This window comes from Alexandromys fortis, unplaced genomic scaffold, assembly GCF_014885135.2.
Source record: "Alexandromys fortis isolate MF-2015 unplaced genomic scaffold, M_Fortis_MF-2015_v1.1 scaffold_84, whole genome shotgun sequence".
NCBI classification, from domain to species: Eukaryota; Metazoa; Chordata; class Mammalia; order Rodentia; family Cricetidae; genus Alexandromys; species Alexandromys fortis.
The window spans coordinates 1483443-1496313 of NW_026068017.1; the positions used below are offsets into that span (position 1 = coordinate 1483443).

The 12871-nt window shown below is 45.6% G+C and overlaps 3 protein-coding genes across 12 annotated transcripts in view; 2 read left to right on the plus strand and 1 right to left on the minus strand.

Annotated features, from left to right (window-relative positions):
• Positions 1-657: 657 nt before the first annotated feature.
• Positions 658-3058, minus strand: Txndc17 (thioredoxin domain containing 17). The gene is made up of 4 exons (XM_050162864.1): positions 2839-3058; positions 2256-2337; positions 1772-1847; positions 658-987 (listed from the first exon to the last, which is right to left on the minus strand). Exons 1-4 carry the CDS (start codon positions 3029-3031, stop codon positions 919-921), a joined length of 420 nt encoding a protein of 139 aa, XP_050018821.1. The 5' UTR covers positions 3032-3058; the 3' UTR covers positions 658-918.
• Positions 3059-3129: 71 nt separating this feature from the next.
• Kiaa0753 (KIAA0753 ortholog) overlaps positions 3130-12871 on the plus strand; it is a 55384-nt gene continuing 45642 nt past the window's right edge. For 7 of the 10 annotated variants that reach the window (XR_007595501.1, XR_007595503.1, XR_007595500.1 and 4 more), the window contains exons 1-3: positions 3130-3404; positions 8036-8181; positions 12201-12801. Coding sequence is in view for 6 of the 10 variants with exons in the window: in XM_050162849.1 (XP_050018806.1) it covers positions 8089-8181; positions 12201-12801 (694 nt within the window). In the remaining 4 variants the exon portion in view is untranslated. Of the gene's footprint in view, positions 3405-7263; positions 7419-8035; positions 8182-12200; positions 12802-12871 lie in introns of those variants that run through there. The other 3 variants (XM_050162851.1, XM_050162850.1, XM_050162852.1) reach the window with 3 other exon arrangements.
• Positions 3598-7081, plus strand: LOC126514118 (collagen alpha-1(III) chain). The gene has a single exon (XM_050162856.1). The coding sequence runs from the start codon at positions 3787-3789 to the stop codon at positions 6649-6651; it is 2865 nt and encodes a 954-aa protein (XP_050018813.1). The 5' UTR covers positions 3598-3786; the 3' UTR covers positions 6652-7081.

Sequence of the window (12871 nt, forward strand, 5' to 3'; positions counted from 1 at the left end):
CAGTGTATGTCTATACTACTTGTATGCCTGGTTCTCTCAAAAGCCAGAACAGTCCAGATTCCCTGGACTTGGAAGTTGTAGACAGTTTTGAGCTGCCAAGTGGGTTCTGGGAATCCCCTAGTGAGTGCTCTTAATCACTGAAAGACCTCTACAGTCCACATTCTTTTAATTGTAGAACAATAATTGGGCTTTTCATTTGCAACAAAGTCTGGTCCAGTATGTAGTCCACCCCTTGCTTCAAATTTGTGATTGATTGCTTTAGCCTCTAAAGTAATAAGGTAACATGTGTATCACTATGCCTGACACAATTCTTTTTTGAAGAAATTGAGATTTACAGTAACTTGCCTGTGGCTAAGAGAACCAGTCTGTCCCACTCCAAGAGAATCACATTTTAGACAGTTGTGAAACAAAACTGCCTGAATTAAGCATATACATTCTTCCAAGTGTCTTCCCTAAATGATTTTAGTGAAGTTCTGCATTTCAAAGGCACAAAATGGTTTTGTTTTTGCAAATGCACAGAATTTAAAGTAACAGATCCTAACAGCTGCAGATTTTTTGGGAGTTAGTTACTTTTTCCTCTGAGCTACTACTGACATACTGAAGACCTATTTAACTCAAATCTTTTAGATAGCCATGTGTTACAAAGCTAACTGGAGATTTGTGTTTTAATTCTTTATTGTTTAAACATACACTGATCAATTAAATCAATTCTTTTAAGCAAACCAGGAAATCAAGACACAATTGTGATCTTCATTTTTTTTTTTTTTTTTTTGAGACAGGGTCTCTCTGTGTAGCTCTGGCTGTCCTGGCTGTCCATTTAGACCAGGCTGGCCTTGAGCTCACCAATCTACTGGTCTCTGCCTCCCAAATGCTGGGATCAAAAGTGTGCTCTACCACCACCCTTGCTATCATCAAATCTTAATCTTCAGCGAATATCATTTCCAGGAGGTTGGCCTGAAGGCACTCAGATTCCACAAGTTTTTGAGGCTGTAAAAAAAGAATGGTTGAGTTTTAACCACTGCTATGAAATGTTATTAGGGGTGGAATGAATTCTATTTTGAAGGACAGTTTTGAACATAGAAATATTGTCATCAGCAGCTATCAGCTAGCCAATCCTGTTGGTGCACACCTTTAATCCCAGTACTCAAGAGGCAAAGACAGGCAGATCTCTGAGTATGAGAACAGCGTGGTCTACAGACTGAGTTACAGAACAGCTGGAGCTACACAAAGAAACCCTGTCACAAAAAACCAACAAAACTAATGGAACTAACTATCAGCTAGTTATAACAAGCTTTATGAAGTAGTTAAGATACTTAAGATGAATCATTAAAATACTTGGCCTGAAGGGCCTTAAAATTCCTTACCAGGAAGCCCCATAGACTGGAAACAAGAGATGGCAAGCCCAGTGCCATCTCCTTCCCTTGAATCTTTAATTTAAGATCCAGGGCTGAAATAAAGGGGGAGCCCTCTTAAACCTCAAAAAGAGTGTTAAAAAACATTGGCACGGGTGCTTTCAGGAATGAGTCAGCACTCTGCTGAACAAAGAATCTTAAAGGCAGCTGGAAAATGCTCCTAACCACTATCTTTTGCATTCTTAGTAGTTCATTGGGACTGGCAGGGGAATGGGCACCAACTTGTGCTTCTGATGCACTTTGAACAACAGTGTGATGATGTTGGGAGTTAAATGTTAGGCTTTCTTCAAACATGAATCTAAAACAACTTGAGCCTTAACGACATCAAAGCCACAACATAAAGGTAGATAGATACTCACCGTTCCATATTTAAGTAGCGTAGGCACTGCGGTTAATTTCAGCTTTTGTCTGAAGTCATTATTTGGGTCTTTCCAGCTATTCCAAAAGGAAGGAATCATGAAAATTACTACTTGGTTTATTACACTTTACTCAGCCAGGGATCTATATGTAGTGTATTAGTAATCATTGCTTTTGGTAGAGTTTAAGCATTTTGAGGACTGTAACTTAGTATCACCCTCAACAAAGTTTACATTTAAAGTGTGAGTAAGAGAAAATACAAATGTAAAGTCAATAGCATTCTGAACTTATTCCAGACCAAATTCAATTCTACTATGTGGCTGAACATAAGCATTAAATTTGAATTCAGTAATTCTAATTGTTTGGCTTATCAGACATTACCTAAAACACAGAGCCTGAGCAAAACCTGAGGTCCTTTCCACCCAAGTTTTTAAGAACTAGCCCATGTCTGGAGATGTTTACATGGTGGTATACATGCTTACTTACTAAGATCTGTCTCCTACTTGGCAGTAGATGAACACGCAGTCTTCCGTAACATGCTTCAGCCCCTCTCGAACGACTGGCTCGGCTTTTTTAAAAAAGTTATAAAGTAATTACACATCAACTGCGGTAGCTCGTGCCCTGCCCCCACTTCCTTTCCCCTCTTCCCAGTCTTCGCAGACTTTAACCTCCAGTAAGAATGAGGATGTTAAAGTCATGTGTTCTTTTCTGGACTGGAGAATCACTAAGTCCTAGTCCTGACTGTCCTAAGACACACACGCAGAACATCAGAAAGCGTACGTACTTGCTAATGTAACAACCAACTCACGAGTCCTGTAGGACACTAATCATTTGGGGCCGAGAATTTTAAAAAATCAGGTTCCAAATCTGAGTTCATGATAAAAATGAGGGCCACGCTTGAGTGGAGCGAATAAGGACCTAATGGGAGACAAGGGGACAGTTCATACTCTTCTGCAGGTCTACGGGACTAAGATCTTCATCTATGCCCCAATGATCCCACTTTCTGGCTTTAGTCGGGGCCTTCTTCCCAACACTTAATGCAGTGCAGTAACCCCAGCCCCAGTCTCACCTTCCACGCAGTCCGGACACCAGCTCTTCCCTTCGGCATCCTTAGAACCGCTGAAGTAGGCAAAAATGGTCTTGCCCTGGTGCTCCTTTACAGCCTGGTCGAACTCCTCGAAGCCGGACACGCTCACCTCCTTGTAGGTGGCCATCGGTTCAGTCTCGAGAGTTGCCTGGGAGGCGCTCTGGGATCCTGCCATCTCAAGGAGGGGCCCAAGGAGGGCGTGAACAAGTTTCCGGGTGGGAGGTACCACTGGAGCTGCATCATGCTACGGGAGCCTCGGATGGCCATGATTCGGCAGAACAGTCGTTTTGATCTGCTGGAGTTTCTTTTTGGCGCCAGCTCCCTTCTGACATCTAGACTTCTGACCTGGTCTGGTCCCCATCCTGGCCTCATGTACAGAGAGCAACCCGTTGCAGTACAATACCTTGCTCCTCAGATGGCTCAGGAAGCTCAACGGTTCCCAAGCGGCCCCGCGCCTGTTGTCATGGCGACTGGGCGAGAGGCCGGAAGCGAGGCCTAGCTTCTGGTTGCCTGTCCATCTCCGGGTCGCCGCGCCTCGCCTAGGCCAGGTGGGCTCGGGTCAGAGGCTGGGGGAATTGTGGGAAGCTGCATTAGGCAGAGGGGACAAGCGAGAGGAGACCTTGCCCCGGCTTGTCTTTCAGCTCCGCCCCTCCAATTACCTTTCCATTTGTCAGGCTTTAGGGGGGCCGGGGCGGGGGGGCGGCGTCCGGGACTGGGCGGGGGTACGGAGAGAGCTAGGAGGCAGAAAGGCGGAGAGGGCCGGACCCGAGTGTTGTGAGTGCGTGTGCGGGGCATGCTGTCTAGGGGAACAGGTGCAAAGGCAGCGTGCCCGAGGTTGCGTTGGGGAAAGGAATTGTCCCGGAGCTGCGAACCCGGCGGGGGGCCACGGGGCCCTTGCTGGAGCGGCGCAGGTGTATTCTAGCAGCAAAGATGCCGGCTCGAAGTGTAGTGGCCGGCAGGTCGCGGAGGGGTGTTCGGCCCCTGTGGGCAAGGAGGTGGGGTGCAAGGATGTCCCGAGGCTATGGAGGAAGGCGCTGGGCGAGGTCTTTAGTACGGCGGATGCGCTCCGCTGGCACGGGGAGGTTGCAGGATGGTCGGCCGCCTTTGGGGATGAGACGAGCTTTGGAGCCCGCGGTACCCCCTGGGGTGAATAAGGCCTTTGGGACACCTAGGACTGCAGGCTCGGTTGAGACAGCAATGAACCCCGGAGCAGTGTGGGTGAACGGGGCTGTAGGCGAGCCAGAGGTGATTGGGCCTGCTGGATCTGTGTGGGTGACTAGATCTGGGCAGGAGGAGCCAGAAGATAGTAGTCCACCAAGCTGTGAGAGAAACGGTCGACCAGGAACACTTGGCCACGAGAGCATCCTGGAACTGTGGTTGAAGGTACAGGCTATGAGGGTAGCTTCAGGATGCTGGGAAGGAAGCAGAGTGGAACTCCATCCTGTTCCTGCGGGAGAGGGGCCAGTCGAAAAGGGTGTTCCTGGGAGAGCTTCTTGGATAGAGACCAGCCGAGATGGTGTCACAGGACCCTGGGTGAGAGGACATACCAGGGCATTCCCCCGGGCCTCAGGACTACCCTCAGCTAGGGGAATAGGGGCAAGTTGTGAGAGACCCTCCATCTTCTGTAGGCAGGGACAAGCTGGAAAGCCGCCTCCTGCTGTGGGTGGACCTGGAGTAGTGGAGAAGATAGGCAGTGCTGCCTCGGGCCCTTGGAAAGACAGACAGACTATGGGGGTGCCTGTGGCCATAGGATGGTCTGAGGCTGTGAAAACGTCCAGAGCTGGAGATGTGACGGGATGTGGAGATGTGCGACGGGGAGGGCAGTCTGTGCAGGTTTCTGGGGCTCTGGCAGAAGCTGTATATGGGCCTATGTTATGGGAAAGGGGGCAAATTGTAGGACCCCCTGATGCCTTGATGGCCTTACCCAGGACCGTGGAAGATGAAACTTCCTCCCAGGGAGCCACAGGGTTGTGGCAAAGGAGACAAGAGATGGAGAATATAGGTTCTAGGGGTATTCCTGGCCTCGGGGCCATGGGGCAGTCTGTAGGAGTGCCTTGTGCTAGAGTAGAGGGAGCTAGATGTGGAGGTGACCCAGGGTCCTGGGGAGCTGCACAGGCTGCAGAGCTGTCTGCTTCTGAGGAGCAAGAGGCAGGTTCTCGAGGTGCCCAGGGCCTGTGGGGTATAGAACAGGCAATGGGAGCACCCAGGGCTTTGGGCAAGGAGGCAGATAATGCGAGTGTTCCAGGACTCTGGGGAACAGGCCAGCTGCCGGGCTTGCAGCCTGTGGTGCTGTCAGAAGACAAGGGAGAAGAAACCAGCCATGATGTTTCAGGCCTGTGGGAGAGGCAGCAAGCAATGAGGACTCCTCTTGCTGAGGCATTACCAGGACCAGTTATGGAAGAGACACACGGTGGGAGTCTCCTAAGCCTGTGGGAAAGAGAGCAGGTCATGAGAGAGCAAGAGGCTCAGGGGCCTGCAGCTTTAGGGGTAGCCGGGGCTATGGATCAGGGTGACAGTTGTGGAGCTCTCCTGTGTCCTTGTGGGAGGGGGCGGGCTGTTGTGATGCCAAAACACATGTGTGCCCCAGAAAGAGTAGTACCCTCAACTCTGGGTATACCTGATGCCTTGTGGGTGTGTCAGGAGAGCAGCTCTGCAGATGCCTTGAACCTGCGGGAAAGGGCTCTTGCTGCCTTTGGGAGGCCTGTGGCTCCTGAGGAGGGCTTATCTGTAGTGGAGAATGCTGAGTCTGGGCCTCTCTCAGGTTCACGGGGAAGGAGACAAGCTGTTGGGGTTCCTGAGATACCTGGTTATCTGGAGACAGAGGCTGGTTCCAGAGGTTTCTTAGGCTTGTCAGGGAGGAGTGTCGGTATACCTGTGACTGCGGAGGTATCCGCTGCTGGTGTGGGCATGGCTCCCAGGACATCTAGTTCTGTGTGGGAGTATATTAACTCTAGGAGAGTCTCAGAGTCAGCAGAAAGCAATCCACCTACAGGGATATCTGTGACTGTCGGGCTCCCTGAGGCCATGGGGGATGAGACACTAGCTGAGGGTTTACAAAGAAGACAGTCTGCCTCGATGCCTGTAGCTACTAGAATTGCCACAGCTGTGGGAGAGCCCCCAGCTTCTGGGCTCTTTGGGCCTTACAGGGTAGTGGATAGTGCCTGTGGAGAACGCTCGGGGGCGTGGCAAAGAAGACTCAGAACCGATTTGTCCACTGCTGCCAGAGTTCCTAAACTTGAGATGGAAGCAGGCTCTGAAAGCGTCTCTGATCTGTGGAGGAGACACAGTGGGACAGTTCCTGAGGTCGTGAGAGGAGCACTTCATCAGGGGATGCTTGCAGCTGCTGGGGCTCCCGTGGTTGGAGGTGTACCTGCTGCAGTGTGGGTGACTGGCTCCCCCGGAGAGGAGGCCAGTGGAGGTGTCTCTGACTTGGTTAGGAGGCAGTCCACTGAGGGAGGAAGGGCATCAGGGGAGGAAACAGGGAGTAGAGGGATCCTGGGACTTTCAGGGAGGGGCCAGACTGTGGGGACGTCTTATTCCCATGAGCTTGGTGCCAGGATGTGGGGCGGTCCAAGGTCTGTGGGGGAGGAAATAACCCATGAGAATATCCCTGGAGTATCGGCAATGAGAACACCTGTGCCCTCAGTTTCAAGGGAGGAAACAGGCCCTGGCCATTTCAGAGATATTCTGCAGGGGAATGGGGGCAGAGCCACGGGAGTAGCCCATGAAGCTAGAGTGAGAGCGAATGATTTGGGAGAGAGGAGGGAGGGTGGATTGAGGGGCACCTTCCAATAGCTATGCAGAAAGCAAATTGGAAATCGTCCTGGGATTCTGGGAGGGAAGAGGTTGGGGAAGCTTGTCTTGGGTATAAGTGAAGGAACAGGTTAGTTTAGGGACCTTAGGGTTCCTGGAGAGATACTTCGTGGCAGTGTCACTCATGGGGTGTGCAGGGAAACTAACTGGGAGACTCCTGGAAAGACGGGGAATGCATCACAAGGAGAGGGCTATCCCAGGACTTTGTATAGGGAATGGTGTGGGGTGGGTGTCCCCGGACTTGTGCATGAATGTGTGTGTGATTGACGAGGTGGACAGTCCCAGCTCTGCAGCTTCTTCTGTGGCTTCAGCTCAACCCTGTATCGCCGGCAGGCCAGTTGGCATTGCCTTGCTCATGTGCCTTCCGTCTGCCTCTTGGATCATATCTCTGTAGTCTTAGAAACAGGGAATCGTGTACAGTTATCTTTACCTTCCTACACAAATGCATCTGCCTTTAAGAGGAGCCGGTCTGTAAACTTCAGATTTATTTTTTAAAAATTTAAGCTAGCTTTTTTTCCTCTTCACCTTGAATTTCCCAGTTGACTTACTGCTATAGGATTTTTTGAGAGAACAAATTCTCTAGTGTATTTCAAACTTAGAGTTTCTCAGAAAATTGTTCAGTACAACCATGTTGAGTTAAATTGTTGACTGTGTTCAAGTACTGATTGTGGGAAATAAAGAGTGTCAAGGCCCTCAAGTCTCAAGGAGCCTTGTCTAGCTGGAAAGCTGAGACACAGACCTTGAAATAGGTAAATAACCATGCGTGAGGACTTGCTTAACCCTTGAGTGACAAGACTGTTCAAGTATATTAAGAATCTTCAGAATAGAAAGAAGGATGAGGGTGGGGATTTTATACCTTCTTAGATTCTTCAGTAGCTGTGGGCTCACTGAGAATGAATATAGGGTGCAGATAATGAGGGAGCTAAACACAGAGAGCCCATTCAGCTGGCTAAATCCCAGCTCTATTTAGAATCGCTCAGAACTTTATCTGAGTTATGTAATGGAAGAATACATTCTGCTCTTTTGATGAATCATTAGGATTTACGTGTGTAGAGCATGCGTATGAAACTATCTGGTCACAGCAATAGTTTAGCATAACAGAAGTAATGTCTTACTGTAGACCCTTGGGATTTGAAATGAAAATGGCCTGAGGGATTATCATGAAAATAGTAGCTCCCTATTCTTTTGAAAATGAGAATTTCAAAAGTGGTTCCTTTTATAAATATAAAATCAGACCTCTTTCTAAGCAGTCATTCTTGCATGAGGTAACTGTGGATTCGCTCTGGAGTGCTGCTATATAAGCGTGGGATTGTGGGGTTGCTTAATCTGGTGTTTGAAGATTAACTTTAGACATGTTTCATTTAAGAAAGATTTGCCTGAAGACTCGGTGGTCACTGATGTTCTTCATCACCTGGTGTGATGGGACCAAGCCAGCCAGCTTCTACCTGTGTTCATCTAGCATCCAGTATCCAACTAGATGGAAGAAGTGACCCCAGGAATCTTCAGCCTCAGGTTCTTCTGCTGTTTTCCTCCTGATACTTATTATAAAACATATTTTATTTTATTTTAAACATAAAGAAAAGTTGAAAAATAAAGACATTGAACATTTTGACACTATTTTCTAGATTCAGCAGTTTTTAATAATTTGCTCTGCTTTCGTCTGCTCAACCATCTGTCTCTAAGGTTTGTGTATAAGCACACCAAAGGAAGCTCCAAACATTGATGCTTCCATTTCAAATATTTCAGAACACTCTAAAAATGAACTCTCTTACCTAACTGTACCATTATCACATATAAGAAAATAACTTAAAGGGAAAAACTTATGTGTGTGTCTGTCTGAGTGTATGTGCACATGTGTGTGCACTTTTAGAGGCCAGAAGAGGGCGCTGGACCCCCTCCAGGCTACAGTGTGAAGCCTGGTACCCCTTATTTGCAAATAGCTATTTAATTGCTCAGTCTTCAGGTATGTGAGAAGCAGAGAGTTTAGTACTTGCTTAAAGTATTTGTGTGTCTAACCCCAATGATGGATAGGTAGTTCAAATGCTATGTTCAAAAGTTGCAGGTTAAATTTTTTTCTTCCACTCTCATTTTTTAGTGTGGTTGGTTTGGTTCACTATTTTTTTGTTGGTATTCCTTTTTAGGGTTTTCCATTATCTTTATGGAGCTGTATCCCCCCCCCCCCTTCTTCCCTTGTGTATGTGAAACACTAACATGCATTCACATGGTTCCAATACAAACTTGTGCAGACAGATATGCCCAGGGAAGTATTGTCCTCCACCTACTGTTCTTTTGTTCTTTCTATTCTGTTTCCATTCACATCCTACAGATAACTAATCTCATTAATCCTCATTTTTCTTTATCATTTTCTTTCTGTCCTAAGGACCAAGATGCATGCACATATTCTTATGGCATCTTCTTTTCTTGACATTACAGCCACTCTACTTTTTTTTTTCCCTAAGAAATCCCCCACACCAGATCCTAGAGCTATTTCTAGAGACATCCTTATATCTTATTTTTCTAGCACAATATTCTGCAGTTGTCCCAAATTTATTCCATGGTCAGCTCTCCGTAGACTTGTAGGTTGATTTCAGTAGTTGGTAATTACAAACCATATATAGTAAGTAAGCCTTATTATGTGTATTATTGGGAGTACATCTGAATGATATCTGTCTTAGGGTTTTCATTGCTGTGAAGAAACACCATGACCATGGCAACTCTTATAAAGAAAAACATTTAATTGGGGTGGCTCACGTACAGTTTCAGAGGTTCAGTCCATTATCATCATGGCAGAAGCATGACGGCATGCATGCAGGTGGTCACTGAGAGTCCTACATCTTGTTGGCAACAGGAAATTGACCGAAACAGTGAGTAGTATCCTGAGCATAGGAAACCTCAAAGTCCGCCCCCACAGTGATGTACTTCCTCCAATAAGGCCACACCTCCTAATAGTGCCACTCCCTATGAGATTATGGGGCCCAGTTATATTTAAACTACCACAGTATCCCAGAAGGGATACTAGACTGCTGGGTCAAAAGTAGCTGATATTACCAAGTTACCCCCAGAAAGGAGTGTGTCTATGCCTATTACACACTCTCTCTTGTTTCCTCTCTCCCATCTCCCCTCCCTCTCTTTTCTCTCTCTCTTTCAGCTCTTCTGTCTTTCCCATTTCCTGTGCTTTTTTAAATGTGTATGTGTGTGTGCCTATGTGAATTTATGTGCATTAATCTGTGATAATATGTTTTACCATAGCCTTAACAAAAGCATGTAATGTTGTACTCTTATTTTATGGAATTTTACTATCTTTTTATAAGGCTGAACATTTTTAAAAGGTTTTTTAAGTTATGTATATGTATGTAGGTTTGTGTATGAATATGTGCACATGAGTGTAGGTGCCTGTTGGGGTCAGAAGCTTAAAGTCCCCTGGAGCTGGTGTCACGGGTAGCTGTGAGCCATTTGACATGGGTGCTAGGAATCGAACTTTGATTTTCTTCAAGTGCCCAAGCTCTTTACCGTTGACTTCTCTCACTGGCCCGGGTTGAACTCCCCCAGCCCTCCCCCACACATATTTCAGAATCGTCTCCTTTCCTTTTACTTCTCTCATCTGCCTTTCCCATTTCCTATGGTTTCACACTTTTCTTCCTGTTTGATGTGTCTGTGTGTGTGCCTGTGTGAGTTTATATGTGCCATGTACATATAGGTGTCTGAGGAAACTAGAAGAGGGTGATGATCACCTCAAACTGGAGTTACAGGCAGTTATAAACCACCAAATGTAGGTGCTGGAATGGAATTTCGGTCCCCTGCAAGAACATTAAGTACATTTGACTGCTGAGCCATCTCTCCAGCTCACTGTGGTTTCCTTTTTAACCTCAATTAAGAAGCCCTTTGTACTTGCAAATTGTATTTTCTTCTAGTTTTTCAGTTCTTTGGTCTTTGTTTGTTGGGTATTTTTATTTGCGTGCTTGTATATTTGTCAGTTCTTAACCAGGGAGGCATTTTAAAAGAATTTTTTTTTTAAATTCTTTTTGTTTTTGTTTTTGTTTGAGACAGGGTTTCTCTGTGTNAGTGCTGGGATTAAAGGCGTGCGCCACCACCGCCTGGCTAGCATTTTACTTTCTATCATGCCAGAGATCCTTTTATTAAGCATGGATTTTTGAGTCATGGTTTAAAAGACTTTTCCTTCTTTCACATGAAAGAGGAGTTCATCAGTTTCCCGCTCCTCCCAGTGTGGATAGCAAATTCTTGAGGTGATGGATTATGTTAAGAGGAAAGACTAACCAAATAAGGTTACAGATTTTTATTAACCATTTTTTAAAATGTGGGTACCTTTCAGGTTTTTGTTGTTGTTGTTATTTCCTACTTAGTGAATTGTTCCTGCTCTTTCTCACCCACCTCCCCCAAAAAAGTTCCTGAAGTTTTATCATATACATGTAATTATTTGCTCTGCTTTCTGTCTGCTCAAGCATCTGTCTCTAAGGTTTGTGTATAAGCACACCAAAGGAAGCTCCAAACATTGATGCTTCCGTTTTAAATACTTGAGAACACTTTAAAACTGAACTCTCTTACCTAATTGTACCATTATCTCACTTAAGAATACAGCATTTATTGTGAGTGTTGGGGAGATCTCCCAGTGAAGGTAGTGGGTCCACTGAATTCAGCAGCACGGATTCTCTTATTTGTCTTTCATAGGTAGGCCTTCTTATGTTTTAAAGTATAAAATATTTCTCTTGCCCGGTAATCCTAGATCACATTACTTAACATAAGAAAAGAATGTAAAAGAAGGAAAACAAGATAAAACAAAATCCTAAATACATATCTGTACTAATAATGTACCTATTAGTGGAAAAACTAGAACAATTTGTTTAAGAGTTGTAGCTTAGTTTGAAAGTCTGGTTTTTGAAGACAGGATGATGCAGTTGTGAAAGTAGTCTTAAAAACCATCAGGGATGTGGAAGCATGTTTATGTTTAAATATAGAACATCATAATGTTTATCCAGACGATGAAACCTGGTAAGAACTTAAGTCTGTGTAAGCCTGGGTAACTGGACTATTTAGAACAAGGTGCTTATATGGGTACAGAATAAAAGGTGTGTCTAATGACCAGATGAAAATCTTGGGAGGACCTGGGGGTAGCAGCAGTGGCTATGTGGTGTGTGCCTGTGACGCTTTATTTTTTTTAGGAAAACTCTAAACCAGGGTCTTTGTGACTTGCTAGACATTGACATCCTGAAACAGGAGAGATCTGTGGTTGGGAGTTGAAGAACTTACTGGTTGCTGCATGAAACACTATAGGACAGCCTTTACAAGAGGACCAGTATGCTGTTAGCAGGCAGAAGACTGTTACCGCAGCACTAGGTGACTTTGTACAGAAACCTGTATGTCATTTATGCAGGTGATTGGTTCTATGGGCACACTAGAAAAATGTCTTTACATACAGATGATCTTCTGAGCAAAATACTAGAACCTGGAATGTATATTAGCTGTGCAATATGTTATTTTTCTAATGTGAGCTTGCTTTTATTTATTTCTTAAAGAACCAGCTGCAGTTTAATAGGAATGTTCCTACACATCCCAGCAACTTGGCAGTCCGATACTCATGTCCACATGCGATTAAAATTGAAAAACTGAAACACTCCTATAATGAATTGTATCATTGTAAAGATGTGGATATTAGAGCTGGACATGATCTAAGCAGCTCTGTCTCATTTTCTGTCATATCAGAAGAGAGGCTTAGCTATGCTGTTCACCTAGCCAAAAGAGATGTAAAACGAAGACAATTTGAAGAGCATGTGAAAGATCATCTCAGAAGCCAGCCCCACAGCTCTCACAAATGTGTCCACGCCGGGGTGGAAAGGAAGGACTCGAAGAGTCAGGATGTCTGTCATTGCAGCCACCAGCCATCCAAAGTAGACATTTCCAGCTCAGGTGCCAAAGTTTATATATACACATCTCATCCAGGACGATCAGATCTTACTGTGCCAAATTCACCACCTACCCATGATCCAGGACTTCAGCCACAACCCAGGATAGAGGAGCACAAAAACCTGTGGGAACAGAAAAGCCTGCTAGAAGTTCAGCGACTCCAAAAGGAATTGAGCAGTTGTATCCATAAAATAGAAGCAGTAACTAAAAAAGGTGAGAAAAACTGATTCTTCATTTGATGAGATATGGTGTAGAATAATTCAAATGCATTAGTTTGGGGGAA

What these genes read in the sequence shown, in the direction of transcription:
- LOC126514118 (XM_050162856.1), top strand. Translation starts at nt 3,787, where the DNA reads ATGCCGGCTCGAAGTGTAGTGGCCGGCAGGTCGCGGAGGGGTGTTCGG.
- Txndc17 (XM_050162864.1), bottom strand. Translation starts at nt 3,031, where the DNA reads ATGGCAGGATCCCAGAGCGCCTCCCAGGCAACTCTCGAGACTGAACCG. An exon ending in GTGTCCGGACTGCGTGGAAG is followed by an intron (nt 2,338 to 2,838) that starts GTGAGACTGGGG and finishes TTTTTAAAAAAG; the next exon opens with CCGAGCCAGTCGTTCGAGAG. An exon ending in CGCTACTTAAATATGGAACG is followed by an intron (nt 988 to 1,771) that starts GTGAGTATCTAT and finishes CTTTTTTTACAG; the next exon opens with CCTCAAAAACTTGTGGAATC.